This window comes from Callorhinus ursinus, unplaced genomic scaffold (genome assembly GCF_003265705.2).
Source record: "Callorhinus ursinus isolate GAN/ISIS: 27379988/994484 unplaced genomic scaffold, GSC_fseal_2.0 scaffold5, whole genome shotgun sequence".
Lineage (NCBI taxonomy): Eukaryota > Metazoa > Chordata > Mammalia > Carnivora > Otariidae > Callorhinus > Callorhinus ursinus.
In genome coordinates, this window is record NW_027397067.1 from 49,535,397 (window position 1) to 49,553,175 (window position 17,779).

Here is a 17,779-nt window from a genome sequence, read left to right on the forward strand (position 1 = left end):
TTACACCAGTATTTCTGTATATGGCAAAATAAGAGGGTTCTATGTCAAGTTAAGACATATATAAATAAACATTAATTACTTTAAAAATTCATTCATAAGAATGACCTCCTTCAAGGTTTTTTTTTTTCATGGAGAGAGTAAATATTGGATTTATTTATAAGTATGTCTTATTTGGTCAAAAATCATGGTCATTAACATATTTGATGGAACATATGCATGAACAGTTATCATCAAAAATGTATAATAATCCCTCATTTATTCTCTACATCTGCATAATAGAATATGTTGGTAATTCAATCTCCAAGGCCGTGAGCTGAGGCTATGAGCTTATTGAATATATATGGATATTTACTGGTGTTGTTGGAATTCTGTTTTCTGTGCTAATGGTTTCCTATTTTAAATTTGTAAATTCAAATGATTCAAAAAAGTACTTCATTTCCATGGACATTTGTAATTTATAATTTTAAACATGTAAGGAAATATTTTAAAAAACACTCTAATAATAATTATTTCATATATCTTATAACTAACTTTAATATTTTCTTAATTCTTTTTGAGACAGAAGTCCAGGCAACCTTGATTATAGGGTTTGAATGGTTTCCCTAGTAAAGGAATTAGGTAAAGTATTTGAAATAGATGGCTTCTTCTTACACCAGTATTTCTGTATGGGGCAAAATAAGAGGGTTCTATGCATTAAAACATCTGTAGAAAGGGCCACATGCTCACTGGTCATGTATGAAAGAAATTAGGTTATGAGAAATTAAAATTTTAATATGAAAGTAATATTTTCTACAATTTTTAACTTTAGTCTACTTTTACCCACTCTTATCCCAGATATTATTTAGACATTACCAAATGATGGGACAGTGCATATTTCAAAGAGTGATTGATTAGGCATTTTTAAAAAGGTGTAAGCAAGATTGGAACCATATGTTCAAATAACTAAAATTTATCAGTAAAGAAGTGAGATTGCTTTTTTAGATAGTAAGATGTCTCACATATTCACATAATTTTATTTTGACTCATTGGTAAGAAACTATTCATTACTGTCCTGACACATAAAGAGATTGTTTTTGAAGGTGTATTTTGATGTTTAAGTTTTTATTTTTATATATTCTTTACTGTTATTCAGTTAAAGTTGCATAATGTCTTAAGTGAAGTATTTTCCTTTTTAACATGACAGAAGTCATTTACAAATTTGTTTGTTGCTTGGTATCTTATTCACCATTCTCATCACAAGTTGAACTATACAGATGAAAAAGAGTTTTCTTTTTTGATCCTTTATTCTTTTCCTAGGCCCATTTTAATCAGATTCATCTCTGACATCTCAAATGTTAATTCTTTATTTAGCAAAATGTAACATTATTTACCTTTTCACTTTTTAAAATAGATAACATCCTATCTACTATATTTTTATACAGTCTCATAACCACAAGTCTTTAGAAAAGTGAATGGAAATAAATTATTGGGACAAAACCAATATGATGGTTTTGAGAGGTGTACGATAAAAGGGATGTGATTTAATGATTTAAGTTTCTCAAGACTTCAACTATTTGGGATGATTTTTGGCCAGTATTCTAATTTTCAACCCCATTCTCTTATTTATCTCTTTCTTGGACTGCAGTACATATATAAAGACCTCTTAACATTGTTCTACAGGTTATTGAGTTCTGTTTATTTTTAAATCTTTTTTTCCTGTCTTACTCAGTTTTGATTATTTTTACTCATCTGTCTTCAAGTTACTGGTGTTTTCTTCTACAGTGTCCAATTTCCTTGAAATCCATACTATGAATTGTTTTAGCAAAAATGTATTTTTCATTTTAAGATTTACATTTGGTTTTCTTAGAACTTCCTATATCCTTCCTGAAATTCCCTTTCTTTTATTATATCCCTGTGTGTATAATATTATATACATATATGATGTGTATGTGTGTATATTAAATAATTTACAGGATCACATATGTAAATATGAAAAAACCCATAGCATTACATATATACCTACATATGCACATATATGTATGTGTATATGTAATGTACATACATGTATGTGCAGTATCTATATTTACTTATATGTAATGTGTGTGTGTGTATAATCCTGTGAATTCTCTCATATATTTATAATATTTATTTTAAAGTCTGCTAACTCCAATATCTTAGTCTTCTGTGGGTCTACGTATATTTCTGGTTTTTCCTTTGATTCTGGACCACATTCTGCATGTTTTATATATATAATAATTTTTATTGAATACTGGACATTGAGTTTCATACATTTTAGAGACTCTGGATTTGGAAAAAGGTTGGTTTTTATTTTGGCAGACAGTGAAATTATTGAAGGACCACCTAAAACCTATGGAGGATATATTAAGTGTTCTTCCATAGTTCTAAGGCATAGTCCTTAGTCTGGTTTGTGGTTCTCATTCCTAATATGTGAACTTTCCAGGCAAAGTCCAAGACATTGGCCAAAATAAATCCTATGACATCACTGGACTTAAACTCCAGACTCTGTGTCCTGTGCATCAAGAAGTTGCTGAAATCTCCTTGCATCTCTTTTAGCTTTTCAGCTGTGGCTTTCTTCTTGTTTTTCCTCCTACGGTTTACAATTTAGGGAAGGATTTAGGGGGCTGTTGTGTGTAAATTTTGTGTCTCCCCTTCTCTGGCTCCCTCTTTTTCAGGATTTTCGTTAAAAATCTAGCTGCTCTGACAACTCTGAATTCTGACCTCTGGCTCTTCAGCCATGTAAGAATGAAACTTTTTTCTTGGGCTATAACTCCTCTGCAGGGCACCAAATTGGTAAGGCCCTTAGCAGAAAAGCTGTTTCAATATGCACTTTTCTTATTTCAAGGGCCATATCACCAATTTCTGCCTGCATTTGTTTGTTGTCTGATGTCTTTAAACAGTTTGTTATTAAAATATTTGTCCAGAATTTGTAATTATTACTGGCAGGGGAGTTAGTCCAATATAAGTTACTCTGTCATTCCCAGAAGCAAAACTCTACATTTTTAGTAAACTTTTTACTGAAGTATAGCATCTATACAGAAATGTGTATAAATCATAAATATGCCCCCAAGTGAATTTTCACAAAGTAACAACAACATGTAAGTAGCACCCACATCAAGAAATAGAACATCACCAGCCTCCCTCTTGCTCTCTTCTAGTAAGTATTCCTCCTGCCAAGGTAACAACTAACCTGATGTCAAACACCATAAAATAGTTTTGCTTATTTTTAACTTCAAGTAACTGGAATACACACACACATACACATATGAATTTTATAGAATTGGAATTGCAAAATAGATTATTCTTTCACATCTGGCTTTTTTTTCATAATATGTTTGTGAGATTTATCAATATTGTTGCAAATAATTGCAGTTAACTTACTTTCATTGCTATACACAATTCCTTTCTATAAATATACAAGAATTTATGCATTCTGTAGTTGACTAATAGTTTACTTTCAGATTTTGGCCGTTCCTAATAATGCCGCTATGAACTTTCTCATACATACCTTTTTGTAATCATATGTGTTTGTTTTTGCTTTGAATATACCTGATAATAGAATAGATGGGTAATAGGCTATGCATATATTCAACTGCAGTAGATATTATTAAACAGTTTCTCAAACTGTACCCATTTTACTCCCTACAGTAAAAAACTGTACCAATTTGTACTTCCTATGGTAGTGTTGAGGGTTTGAGTTTCTCCACATCATTACTTGTTTTTGGAATTTTTATTTTCACTTACCCATTCACATGGATGTTTAGTGTTACCTCATTGTGGCTTTAATTTGCATTTCTTTAATGACCTTTTCATAGGTTAATAAACCGTTTAGATACCTCTTTTATGAAAAGCCTGGTCAAATTTTTAGCTCATTTTTCATTTGGGTTCTGTCTTTTCTTATTGCTTTATCATTTTTTTTTGAAATTATAAATTTGAATTCCTTATCGCATAAATGTATTGCAAATGTATTTTACTTTATGACTTGCCTTTCCATTCTTTAATGGGATCTTTTAATCAACAGAAATTTTTTATGTTAATGTATTTTAGTTTTCAATTTTTTTTTTTTTAGTGTTAGTGTGTTGGTGTGATCTGTATAAAAATACCTTTATCTTCTTCAAGGTCATTATGATATTTTTATATGTTTTCTTCTAGAATAGTGCTTTACTCTGCTTGTTAAATCTACAACTCATTTGGAATTGAGTTTTGTATATTGTGTGAGGTAGGGATCAAAATTCATTCTTAACCCTCTGGATGTCCACTTGATCCAGTACATTTATTAAAAAAGCCACGTGCATGTGGGTAACTTTTTGAAGTCTATTCCTTTCAATTAGGCAACTTTTCTGTTCTTGTGCCAATACCAGAGTGTCTTAATTACTGTAGCTCTGTAATAAATTGTGGTATCTGGAAGTGTAACTAACCCAGCTTTGTTCTTCTTTAAGATCATTGTTAATATTCTTAATTTTTTTGCACTTAATAAAGAAATTGAGTATCAAATGATCATTTTTTATAAATATCCTTCTGGAATTTTGATTCAAATTACATTCATCAGTTTGGGGAGAACTGAAGTCTCTCCAGGGAGTGAGGAAAATTCCACTCCATGAATCTGCTATATCTCTAAGTAATATTTTAGTAGGTTTCAAATCTTTACTATATTGGTATCTAGGGATTTGATTTAAATTGATGTTGGTATTCAGAAATAAAAGTTATTTATTATTATTCAATGAATCCTAGTAACATTTCTATACATTAGTTTGAGTTTTGATGTACAATATTATGTTACCTGTGAATAATGACAATTTCTCTTCTTTCAAATTGTTATACCTTGCTTTCCTTTTCCTTACTTAATGCTTTGGCAAGGTCTTATAAAATGCTGAGGGTCTTGTTGAGTAGAAGTTGCCATCCATGTTTTGTTCCCCATTCCTTAGGAAAAGCTTTAAATATTTCTCAATTATAGTTGATATTTTTGTGTAATTAGTGTAAGATTTTTACACTACACTGAGATTCAGGAAGTTCTATTTTATTTCTAGTTTGATGAAAGTTTTTAATCCTGAATGGATATTGAATTGTATCAATTTTTTCTGCATATATATGTATAAGCATATGATATTTCTCTTTTATTCTATTAATGTGGTATATTACATGGATTTTCAAATGTTAATCTAGCACTCCTGTGATGAATTCAGGTAGCTCATGATGCATTATCATTTTATGTATCCCAGGTTTCAATTTGCTGATACTATGTTTAGAATTTTTGCCTCTATATTCGTGAGAAAGAAAGATTGTCTTTTATTAGCTTTTGTTATCAATGCTATACTGGCTTCCAGAAAGTACTAGGAAATGTTTCTTCTTTTTCCTTTAGATGTCTTATTTCCCTTTCTTGTAATAATCTCTGTCAGGTTTTGATTTCAGTGTTGTGCTGGCCTCATAAAAAATGTTTGGAAGTATACCATTATTTTCTACTTGAAAGAATTTCTCCATTATTGGTATTATTTCTTCTTTAAATGTTTAGAAGTATTCACCATTTAAGTCGTCAAGGTTGGCAGTTTCTTAGTGTGTAAGCTTTAAATTATAATTTCAATTTCTCTGCTAAATTTGGAACTATTCAAAATTTGTGACTTGTGTCAGCTTTGTTAAGTTGGATTTTTCTTGGAATTTGTACATTTCTCCTAATTAAAAAATTATTTACATTAAAATACTCATAATAATATCTTGTTTTCTAGTTAATGTCCATTGGATGTGTATGGATGTCCTCTTTTCCCCGGTGTTGGTAATTTGCTCCTTCTTTTTCCTTTCCTGTTTTTCTTGGTCAGACTTATATTAGTCTTTCAAACAAAAAAAACCTGTTTTGTTTATTTTCTGGGTTGTATTTGTTTTTCTTTTCCACTAATTTTTATTCTTATTATATCTCTCCTTTCCTTAGATGTAGTTTGTTTGTTTCTCCTCATTTCTTCAGAAAATATATATTTTTTACTGTGGTGCTTTCATTTACCTATCAGTTATTTAGGAGTGTATTATTAAGTTTCCAAACCCTAGGGTTTGTTTATTTATTTATTTATTTATGTGATATCTGGCATATTTCTCCTCATGTGAGAGTATATATACTTTGAATCATTTGGAATCTTTCTAAAATTACTAATTTTCTTTCTGGTGCTTCATGTAACCAATTTTGGCAAATGTTCTTGAAAAGAATGTTTATTTTGTCACAGTTCTGTACATGTTCTACAAGTTATTCAGGTTTATCAGTTTTGTTGTTCAAATCTGGGTTTGCTTTTTTTTTTTCTGATCTGAGTATTCCATCAGTTACTGAAAGTTGTTAACATTTCTATGTATGATTGTGGACTTTCTCCTTTTAATGTTGTCACTATTTGCTTAATGGATTTTGCAGTTATGTTATTGGGCATATACAACTTTATTATCAGGTTAACAACAGTCTGCTTTGCAGAAAATCTTCAAATAATATCTTTCAAATAGAAAAAAGAGATAATAAACTTAATGAGTTAAACCTGTCATTAAAACACAATGTCCAGATCATTCAAGATGTAAAAATCTAAAGTACATTAACAAACTAAATTGTTATACTTCTAATAGACTGATAATTTTATCGTTACATAATATGTCTTTTTATATCTAGGCATGCTTTTTCCTTAAGACCCTCTTTGCTTGATGTTAATAATGCTGTAGCTGCTTTTCTCTGGTTAACATTTTTTGATGTGGTATATTTCTCTCAATCCTTTTACTTTCTACTTCTTTGTGTCCTTATATTTAAGGTTTGTCTTTTGAAAACATTGTAAAGTTCGTCTTAAATCCATTATGACAAGAGTTATTTTTTATTGGGGTAATTCATACATTTACATTTAATGTAATTTCTTATAAATTTTCCTTAATATTTTAAACAATGTTGGGTTTTTTTTGATTTGTCCTTTTTTCTTCTTTCTTGCTTTCTTTTGAAATCCACATTATTTTATTTATATCCACAAATATTTAGTTACTCGTTATGGTACTTGTGATTGATCTAAAGATACATTATATTTAGATAGCAATAAAACCTATTCACAAATTTGAATGTAAAATACACATTTTTTTTCAAAAATTAGATTTAATCTTACTTAGGTATTTCTGTTCCCAGTCAAATATCAATATTCCTTCTCCTTACCTACTCCCACCTCTTAATGGAGGTTCCAGGAAGCCCTAAAAAAAGGAAAATATTCAGAAAAGACCCATTAATTTTAAATCCTTCTAGAACTTTGCTGATTTGTCCTAGTACACAATGGCTACTTGAACCTAGGTCTCTGCATAGAAGTTTTTACTAATGCTGGCTCTTTGGTGCTTAGCATACAGCTTGATCATGGAGCTACCATCCCAGAATCCTAAAATATCACTGGACTCCAGAGAGGTCCTAGAGCCTGGTTCCCTATTATTCACAAAGCTCTCTAACCATTGTCTCCTTACTAAATCTGGGAAATATTGACCTTTAGCAGTGCCTTCCTTCTTTCTCTGCCCACTCTACACTCCTCTCTCATTTCTCTCCTCTAGCAAAATCTCATTAATAAGCCTAGAGTATGGAAAGTAAAGTGCTACTATATGTCACTTTGCTTTTCAACCTGAAACATTAATTTCCCTAATTAAAAGAAACACAAACAAGCTTGTCACCTCTTTAAAATGTATAAGGGGAAGTATAAGGATAATAAACCATAATTTATATCTCAGTACATGATCATACCATAGTCTTGGAATTTGTATCATTTTTTATTATATATAGAAAGGAGAGTTGTAAAATTAAAATTGTAAGCTTATGTGGAGTTATCGAATAATACAAGCTGTGATAAGCTAGGGCTTAAAAGAATAATAAGTCAGATTTCAGTAAATGGAGGTGAGAAAAGTAAACTGTTAAGTATGCTAAGATAAAGACATAAAATCTAAATAGTATGAGACTTACATGCAGAAAGCATTGAGTGCCAGGCTACAGATTATGAAATTTATCATTTTTAAATATAATTTGAGGGTAGAAGTCTGAAAGAAGTAGTACAATAATGTCTTAATGTGATGTATTCCCTCTCCTTGATGTGTTGCAACCTGGAAAAAAAAAATGTTTTAAGGGGAGGAGTTTCCTTTCATTATACCGTATAAACAAATGCCTGCCTTGCTTATAAATGAAATCTCATGTATTTTGAAATTGGAGAAAGTTAAATGACATTTATATTAGGGAAATATTAGTGAAAGCAGTGAACTGCAATGGAAAATATTAGGAGGGAAATGTTTTTGCTTGCATTTAGATTATAAGTTCTTTAATTAGGCAATGACCATAATGGTTTCCAATTGGTAAATGTCACAATAAGTAAATGATTCCCTATCGCCCCTCATAAAAATTTCTTTCAGTATTTTTCAGCATCACAGTTTGTGCCAAAATATGTACATTGTTTAAAAAATATTATATATATGCTATAGGAAAGTTATGTTATATGTAAGTGTATTATATATAATAAATAGAAATACATATATTTGGGCCATATTTTTAATATTTATTATTAAAGTCTCTGTAATAAAAAATGTAAGCTTTAATAGCTTGAAATATTGATACCTTTTTTCCAATATAAAAACTTCTTATAAATTGTGAATTTTTAATAATGAATAGAAACTATAATTTTAAAAAGACAAGGGATCTATACCCTTGAAAGAGAGCACCCATATTCATTCTCTTATTTCTTTTTAAAATATTAGGTATTTAACAAGATCTGTAGAGAAAGAGCTACAGTTTGAGAAGTTTAGTTAATGTCTTTTATTCTAAATTATAGTGATCCTTTTCTTACAGTTTTAAGAAATAGTGTAATCCTTTGACTATTAATCTCAAACTCATTAATATGTCTTGTTCTAAATTCTGGCAGTAAAAATCTGCACTGCTGAATTAAGCCTTATACTTCTTGGTAGTGGAACTGATTATTTCACTTTATGTCCTTTTCCCAAGGGCATATTAGACAGTGATAAAAAGGAAAACCATATGGGACTACCCTCTGACTTTAAAATTGATGCAGTGAGGGCGCCTGGGTGGCTCAGTTGGTTAAGCGACTGCTTTTGGCTCAGGTCATGATCCTGGAGTCCTGGGATCGAGTCCCACATCGGGCTGAGCAGGGAGTCTGCTTCTCCCTCTGACCCTCTTCCCTCTCGTACTCTCTCTCTCAAATAAATAAATAAAATCTTTAAAAAAATAAAATTGACATAGTGATACAAGTGATTTTCAAAAAGCCACTTTGGGGATCAGGTTAACAACAGTGTGCTTTGCAGAAAATCTTTAAATAATATCTTTCAAATAGAAAAAAGAGATAATAAACTTAATGAGTCAAACCTGTCATTAAAACACAATGTCCAGATCATTCAAGATGTAAAAAGGATATGAAATAATACCTTTATCCTGATGTTCTTAGAAAACCATTATATATACTGTAATATCAATATGGGACTTAGATTTAGTTTTCCTGAAGACACACTGTTACATGTGGGAACATTGTTGCCAAGAATGAAGTTCCACCATTCAGAGTTACTACTAAAAAACATAAACAGTAGGGGCACTTGGCTGGCTCAGTCAGTGGATCATACAACTCTTGATATCGAGGTTCTAAGCTGGAGCCCCACATTGGATGTAGAGATTACTTAAAAATAAAATCTTTTAAAAAAGCAGAACACCTAAACAGTAGAGTGACATAAACAGAAATATTTCCTTTACTAAATATTTATCCATTTGAAATTCTAGGGTTTGGGTATGTTATATTAGCATTAATTTGCATATGTGGGTAAATCAATATGAATATGCATATCATCATCCTAAATATTTTAATAAAAAGTATTTAACATAATACAAAGATATCTATGAAGAATTATAAAACTGGTAAAAATGTTAATTGGTTCAGCATGTAAAATACGATTTCAATTTAGACATTTACTTAGATTTACGATTATGTTCAGTGTTTTCACTTGGAAATATATAACAACTCATTGGTATTACAATTTAAAATTATATACACTATAGCAATTCAGTTTTTAAAGTAACGTGATAATTTTATTTATTAACTGTGTAACACATTTCTATTACCCTTTTTCCTATAACTTTTTGCTGCATACCTTGTGATCACCTCTTCATAAGAGTTTTGTACTATCAGTTATATACATGTGTGCTCTATTGATTGTACAAATTCTTTTTCTTTATGTGACTTTTATTCTGCTTTTTTTCTTGTTTAGAAAGACTGTTATAACTTTATCTCTTCTTTTGTTATTTTCATCGTCTTTGTTTTTTGGATGTTGAGATTCTTCATTATTATTACCCTCAGAGTTTTCTTTTTTTGTGTGATATAAGAGTTTTTGACATCCTAAAGCATCTTCAGTCTTCCCATTTTCAGTTTATGTTTGTGACTTTACCGGAGTTCTTCTACTATTACATTTTAACTTCAGTATGGTTAATAACTTTTTTTCTGATGGTATGTTGGAACTAGAACCAGTTGTGCATATTTCTTCTCTTTGACATTAGTAGCTTGAATTGGCTGTCTGGGAGTATTTATATTATGGAAATTGACAAATATCACAAATCAGGGCTTTTTCTTCACCAGATGGATAGTTGTTAAACATTTACCAGCATACCACTATCTTATATTGTATATCAAAATTAATTTCAGATTTAACAAAATTTAAATGCAAAAAGTCAAAATGTTAAAGGACTAGAAAAATATACATGAGTATTTATTTTTTTACATTGGAAAATTAATCAATTTATTTTTATTTTTTTAATAGTAATTTATTTATTCAACTGCTTTTTTAAATTATTTTTTATATTATGTTCAATTAGCCAGGACATAGTACATCATTAGTTTTTGATGTAGTGTTCAACGATTTATTAGTTGCCTATAACACCCAGTGAGTATTTAAACAAGCTGTATATGAAAACAATGAAAGGAAACTCAAAAAAGAGTATCAATAAGTTTTAAAAATATATGGTAAATATATTAAATCTATTTTAAATGAAAATGATGGAAGGTAACTTGGTAACCTGGTAAGTGAAGTGATGGTAAGTGTTGGTTGGCCAAACCTGAAACTTTATGTTGATTTTGTAAAGTTCTCATTTAAGCTAGTTGATTCGATTTTTCTTTAGTTTATGAACATATGTCCCGGTTAAATGTTACAATACTTATAAAATTATTCAACTCTACAGTTTTTTTTTTAATTTCTACAATTATACTCTGACCTCAGAAATTCCTATGCAGTGGTTAGAGGAGTTATTTTTTTCCTTAAAATACTTTATATAACTCCACCACTGTGTAGATTATTAATCAAAAAAATCAATCATGTCAAATATTGTCAAATATGCTATTTCTCTATTTGTTAAAGTTCAGAATAATTTCATTCAAATTTTAAATCTGTTAGTTGAACATTAGAAACTAAGCTTCTGTGATAACCTTTGAATCTATTATTTTATTTTCCTGTGACTTATTATCTTTGGGCTAATGACTTAGATGTGTCAGGATAAATATTTACATTTTTTTTTAGGTATTAGGGCATATTTACACTTCTCTGGTATTTTATGGCATGATAGTTATACATTCCCTTAAATTTCTAATGATATTCACATGATAGTTTACTTATCTTTCAATGTAAAAACTATTAATATTTTCCTACCTTTTAAAACTTTGTAAATATTTATACATAGAAAAAAGTCTAACTAACTTGTATTCTGCTAACTTATTTGTGACAATTTCTCTTTCTCTATATTCATTTTTACCAAGTGAGAATATCAAAATAACTTGTTCCCTGTAAATTTTCAAATTGTTCCTCCTCCAAAAGAAATCAGTTTTAAAATATACTTTTTCAAAATCAAGGATTCAAAAATTAATAATGTTTTCTAAGATTCCTTCAGTTTAAGCTCATTAGACACTTATTGCATGCTAAATTTCTGTGTGTAGCCAGTACCTCTTACATTTCATGGTTTGTTATATAACCATGTATTATTAAATAAAATTGATACCATTAATAAGCAAGGCAGGTCTATTATTTATTTTTTATTTCATGTACCTTCTCTTAGCCTGTAATTATTTCATTTAATCAAAGTGTCTGCTAGCATAACTTGGATTTTTTACTAATTCAGATATGATGTGTCTTTCTATCTTATTTTATTCTGAATTAGTATGCCCTTTTTATTTTATAACAAAAATGTTAAAATACAGTCTGTAATATAAAGTGGAGATTAGATTTTAATATCCCTATTACATATAAAGATTTTTAAACATATTTTTGACATTATTTTAACATTTTTTTTCCAGATAAAACCTTATGTTCATATAATTCAGGTAAATTTTAGCATGCACAATATTTAATGCATGTATTCATATGCACAGTGTAGTTGGTTTTGCTGTTTTGTGCTTTGTCTGGTTATTGTGCATATGTTAAATTTCTAAACAAAATGCTAGTAGCTTCCTTTTTCCGCCTTTAGTACTTTTCCAGCATTTCCATGTTTACATCTTTATTATTTTGGTATTAAAAACCATTTGTTGAAATATAGTGATTTATGATTTCAGTGTATCTAATATTGTCTCTTATAGTATGGTACTATTTCATCAATGAAGTATGGTTCAATATATTCTGTGTTACTGTGTGCATTGTTTCATAAAATTTGAATTTATATGGATACAATTTTTAATGTTTTTTACTTATGGAGGGGTAGTGTTAAAAATTCTAAGTATGTTGAATTAAAATATAATTAAAACTATGATGTTTGCTGTAGTTTCCATCATTTTAGCTATTCTGTCCTATCTTCTAAGGAAAACTGAATAGATTTACTTGTATTACTCTAATGTATTATGATTTTTAAATTCACACATGCACAGAGTATGTCAAGATATTTTAAACTAATGTGAAATTTTATAACTGGTCACTGGGACTTACTTTAGTTTTAATACTTTTAATATGGAAGTATTTTACATATATTTAGTCTAAGGAACTTTTATATTTTTAAAAATTATCTTCTTGAATAAGATTAGGAAATAATTATAAAAAGCTTCAGGAATGGTACACAAAAGTTTCAGATCTCCTGAGGAAGGCTACCATTTACCACCAGGATGGAATAGAAGGGACTGTATTTCCTACCTCAGACAACAAAAATGGACAGATACATGTCAGTGGATTTAATAACACTGGATATCAGGCAACTGAGGACAGTAATTATTAAGAGTAGGAAGACAAATGAGTTGAATCCTAAAATTGCCTTAGCCTGCCACTTTAAGAGAATATCCTGCACAGAGCATAGGGGGAGAAATGGCAGATGGAGCCTATGGACTCCCTGAGCTAAGGTGATGGAACTAAGAGTCTGGGGAGACAATAGTGTCTAGAGTTCACAGAACTCTCCTGAAGAGGAGAGAACTATCCAGAGAGAGAACTCCAAAGAACTTCAGAGGGTCCCTCTCAAGTGTTCAGCTGAGTATTGGTCAGTGCATGAATGGAGGAATCTACCCAAGCCTTGAGAAAGGACCACCCAAAAGGTATAAAAGTAATAATGCCTGAGAATAGTGCCTGTTTTTTGTTTTTTTGTTTTTTTTTTTTCCCCATGAGGCTGGATAACATCAGATTTCAAAGGACATTGGGTTGAGTTCACAGAAGTCTCTGGCCTCAGTAGTGAAGAGTATTTGGCCCTAGACTGACACTGTAATCACCTAAAAAAAATCTTAAAAGCAAGAACTGAAAGGTTCAAAGTGTTTCTAAGTACACAACTACATGTAGAAAAAGCTCAAGAATAGTTATAGAAATACAGAAATATCTAACACATAACAAGGGAAAATTCACAATAGCTGGCCTCTAATAAAAAATTACCAGCCATACAAAAGAAAAAAAAAAGACCCATAAAAAGGATTTAAATCAATCAAAACTAAACAAGAACTGATACAGATGTTATAATTAGTAAAGATATTAAACAGTTAAAGAAATCTACTTATGTTCAAAATGTTAAGACACAAAAGGTATGAATGGATCCAAATGAAACATCTGTAAATGAAAACTACAATATCTAAAATAAAAATATACTGAATGGGATTAACAACAATAAACATTGTAGAGAAAAATTTGTGAACTTGGAGATAAAGCAATAAAGACTATCCAAAACGAAGCACAAGTAAAAAAAGAGAATTTAAAAAAATAGCAAAGTATCTGTGAGCAATGGACAACTTGAAGCTGCCTAATACACAAGTAATTTAAGTCATGCAGGAGAGAAGAGGCAAATATTTGAAGAAATAATGACTAAAAATTGTCCAAATTTGATGAAAACTACAAACCACATATCCAGGAAGCTTAATCAACTCTAAACTCAAAAAATATGAATAAGAATATATGAAGGTACCTCATAATTAAATTTTTAAAAAAACAATAATAAAAAATTATAAAGCATCTGGAGGAAACAGTCTCAACGCATAACTGAGAAATAAAATAGACGCAGATTTTTCATTGGAAACAGTGAAGTACTCAGAGAAAAAGATATCAGTCCAGACCCATTCATATTTCTTTTAAAAATTAAGGTGAAATAATGATTTTTTTTCAAACATACAACTGCTAAAAGAACTCATCACCTAGAAGATATGCACTACAACAAATATTAAAGGAAGTCCCTCAGGCAGAAGAATAATGATACCAGGTGGAAATATAGAATATAGATGTATATAAAGGAATAAGGAACATAAGAAATGATAACTGTAGGGGTAAATATATAAGGTTTATTCTTGTTTAAATACCTTTAAATATAATTGACTGTTAAAACAAATAGCAATGTAGTATAAGGTTTGCAACATATGTAAAAGTAAAATATATGACAATAGCAACAGGAAGGTTAGGAGAGGAAAATAAAAGTGTATGATTATAATTTTGTCTTAAAGATTTTATTTATTTATTTATTTAACAGAGAGAGACATAGCGAGAGAGAGGGAACACAAGGAGGGAGAGTGGGAGAGGGAGAAGCAGACTCCCTGCTGAGCAGGGAGCCTGATGTGGGGCTCGATCCCAGGACCCCGAGATCATGACCTGAGGCAAAGGCATATGCTTAACGACAGAGCCACCCAGGTGCCCCGATTATAACGTTTTTATACTGTACTATATGAGAAGTATGATATCACTTGAAAGTAGATTATAATAAGATAAATATATATGTTCTAAGCCCGAAAACCACAAAACAAAGGGTTATAATAAGCAACAAACAGAAAAGATAAAATAGAACCATGAAAGTATCCATTTCATCCAAAAGAATACAGAAAGTGGGGAAAATGGAACAAAGAACAAATGGGACAAATAGAAAATAAACAGCAAGTTGATAGATGTAAACTAACCAAATCAATCACATTAAATGTAAATAATCAAAATACTGCAATTAAAAGGCAGAGATTGTCAAATTGGATTTTTAAAAAGGCAAAGCCAGCTAAATATTGCCTATAAGAAACCCATTTTAAATATAAAAACACAAAGAGTTTTAGTTTAAAAGGATGGAATTATACCCTCCTAACACTAATTTAAAGAAATATGAAGTACCCATATTAATATTAGACAAATAAGACTTTAGGGTAGAGAGTATTACCAAAGGTGGAGGTTATTTTCTAATAATAAAAAGGTAAATTGATCAAGAGGACATATCAATCCTAAACATTTAAGCATGTAATAATAGAGCTTCAAATTATATGGGTAAAAATTTTAAAGAGAGATTGTTAGACTGGATTTTAAAAAAGAAAAAAACAAGATCCAACTATGATGCTTTGAAAAGCTCAACAAAATTAACAAACAACTAGTTTGACCAAGAGAAAAGACACATATTACTAAAACCAGTAATGTATTGGAAATCACTACCAATTGAACAAGTTAAGAGGATTAGTTTGGGAATACTTGGGGAATCACTTGGGAATACAATGAACACCTTTATGCCATAAAATTCAACAACACAGAAGAAGTGGACAAATTTCTAGAATGCCGCAAATTACAGAAACTGATCCAGAAAAAATAAGAAATCTGAATAAACCTATAATGATGTAAAGAGGCTGAATTAGTAAAAAGAAAAGCTTAGGCTTAGTGGCTTCACTGATGAATTCTATCAAATATGTAAAAGGAAATACCAATCTTTCTTACATTCTTTGAGGGGAAAAAAAGAGAAGGAAATTCTCTCCAATTCATTTTATGAGGCCAATATTATTCCAATACCAAAGGGAGACAAACATTATAACAACAAAACTGCAGACCAATATCTCATGAATGTAAACACAGAAATCCTGAACAAAATATTAGTAAATCAAATTTAACAATATGTAAAGATGATTATTAACTAAAAAGGATTTATCCCTAATGCAATATTTGTTTACTAATTTAAATCAATTAAATGTAATTCAACATAGTAATAGATAAAAAGATAAAATCACATGATCATGTGATGAGATGGAGAAAAGGCTATGACAATAGTCAACACCACTTCACAACAAAAACTATTAACAAAGTAGGAATAGAAGGGAACTTCCTCAACCTGATAAGACTAAAAAACCTACTGCTGACATCATTTTTAATTATAGAATACTTTCTCCTTAACTGGAGACTAGGCAAGTATATTTGCTCTTACTATTTTTATTCAGTGGTGCACTGGGGATTCTAGTTAGGGCAAGCAGTCAAGGAAAATAAATAAAAGTCATTCAAAATGGAAAGAAAGAAGTAAAACAATCTTTATTCACAGACATGATTCTTCTACATGCAGAAAATTCTAAAGACTCAACAAAAAACTACTAGAACTAATAAACAATGTCAGCAAGGTCTCAAGGTGAACATATATATATATATATATATATATATATATGAACAATATACAAAATCAATTATATTTTATATACTAGCCACTAACATTTCGAAAAAGGATATTAAGAAAATTTTCATACCCATAGTATCAAAATTTTTAAAATACTCATGAATAAATTTCATAATTCAAGTATAAACTTGAATACTAAATAACTCAGAAAATATTGCTCAAAAAATTAAAGGAACATCTAAGTAAATGAAGAGATATTCCAAATTAATGGATTGGAAGACTCAATATTATTAGGATGGCAGTTCTCCCCCAGATTTGTCTATGGATTCAGTACAATCCCTAACAAAATCTAAGAATATTTTTTGCTGTAATTAAACTGATCTTAAAATTTATATGGAAATGCACAAGATCCAGAATAGTCAAAAAGGAACAAATTTGGAAGACTTCCTGATTTTAAACTTACTACGACACTATGGTAATCACAACATTGGGGTACTGGCATAATGGGATCTAAGTCAGAATTCAAAAATAAACCCTTATATTTATGGTCAGTTGATTTACAACACAGGTGCCATGGTAATTCATGGGGAAAATTGTTTCTTAGCTATTAATACTTGAACACTTGAATATCCACATGCAAAAAGATTAACTTAGACTCTATCTCACACCATCCACAAAACCTGACTTAAAATGGATCATAAACTTAACTGTAAGAGCTAAAACTACAAAACTCTTAGAAGAAAATATAGGAGAAAATTGTCATTACCTTGGGTTAGGCAGAGGTTTCTTCAAGACAAAAGCAAAAGCATTATCAATAAGAGAATGAAGTGATAAATTGTACTTCATAAAATGTAAAATGTGGTTCAAAGACACCATTAAGAAGGTAAAAGCTAAGCCACAGACTTGGACAAAATATTTGCAAAGCACATATTTTAAAAAGGACTTGCATCCAGAATGCGTCAAGAAATCTTAAAAGTCAATAATGAGACAAAT

General features: G+C 30.0%; 1 protein-coding gene across 36 annotated transcripts in view; it reads left to right on the top strand.

Annotated features, from left to right (window-relative positions):
• The window catches only part of RIMS2 (regulating synaptic membrane exocytosis 2), a 587,791-nt gene that overhangs the window by 327,460 nt on the left and 242,552 nt on the right, over positions 1 to 17,779 (top strand). For 10 of the 36 annotated variants that reach the window (XM_073893068.1, XM_073893069.1, XM_073893070.1 and 7 more), the window contains exon 17: positions 12,297 to 12,323. The exons of the other annotated variants lie outside the window; for them this stretch is intronic. In XM_073893068.1, the coding sequence (XP_073749169.1) occupies positions 12,297 to 12,323 (27 nt within the window). The remainder of the gene's footprint in view (positions 1 to 12,296; positions 12,324 to 17,779) is intronic. 36 annotated transcript variants of the gene reach the window in all.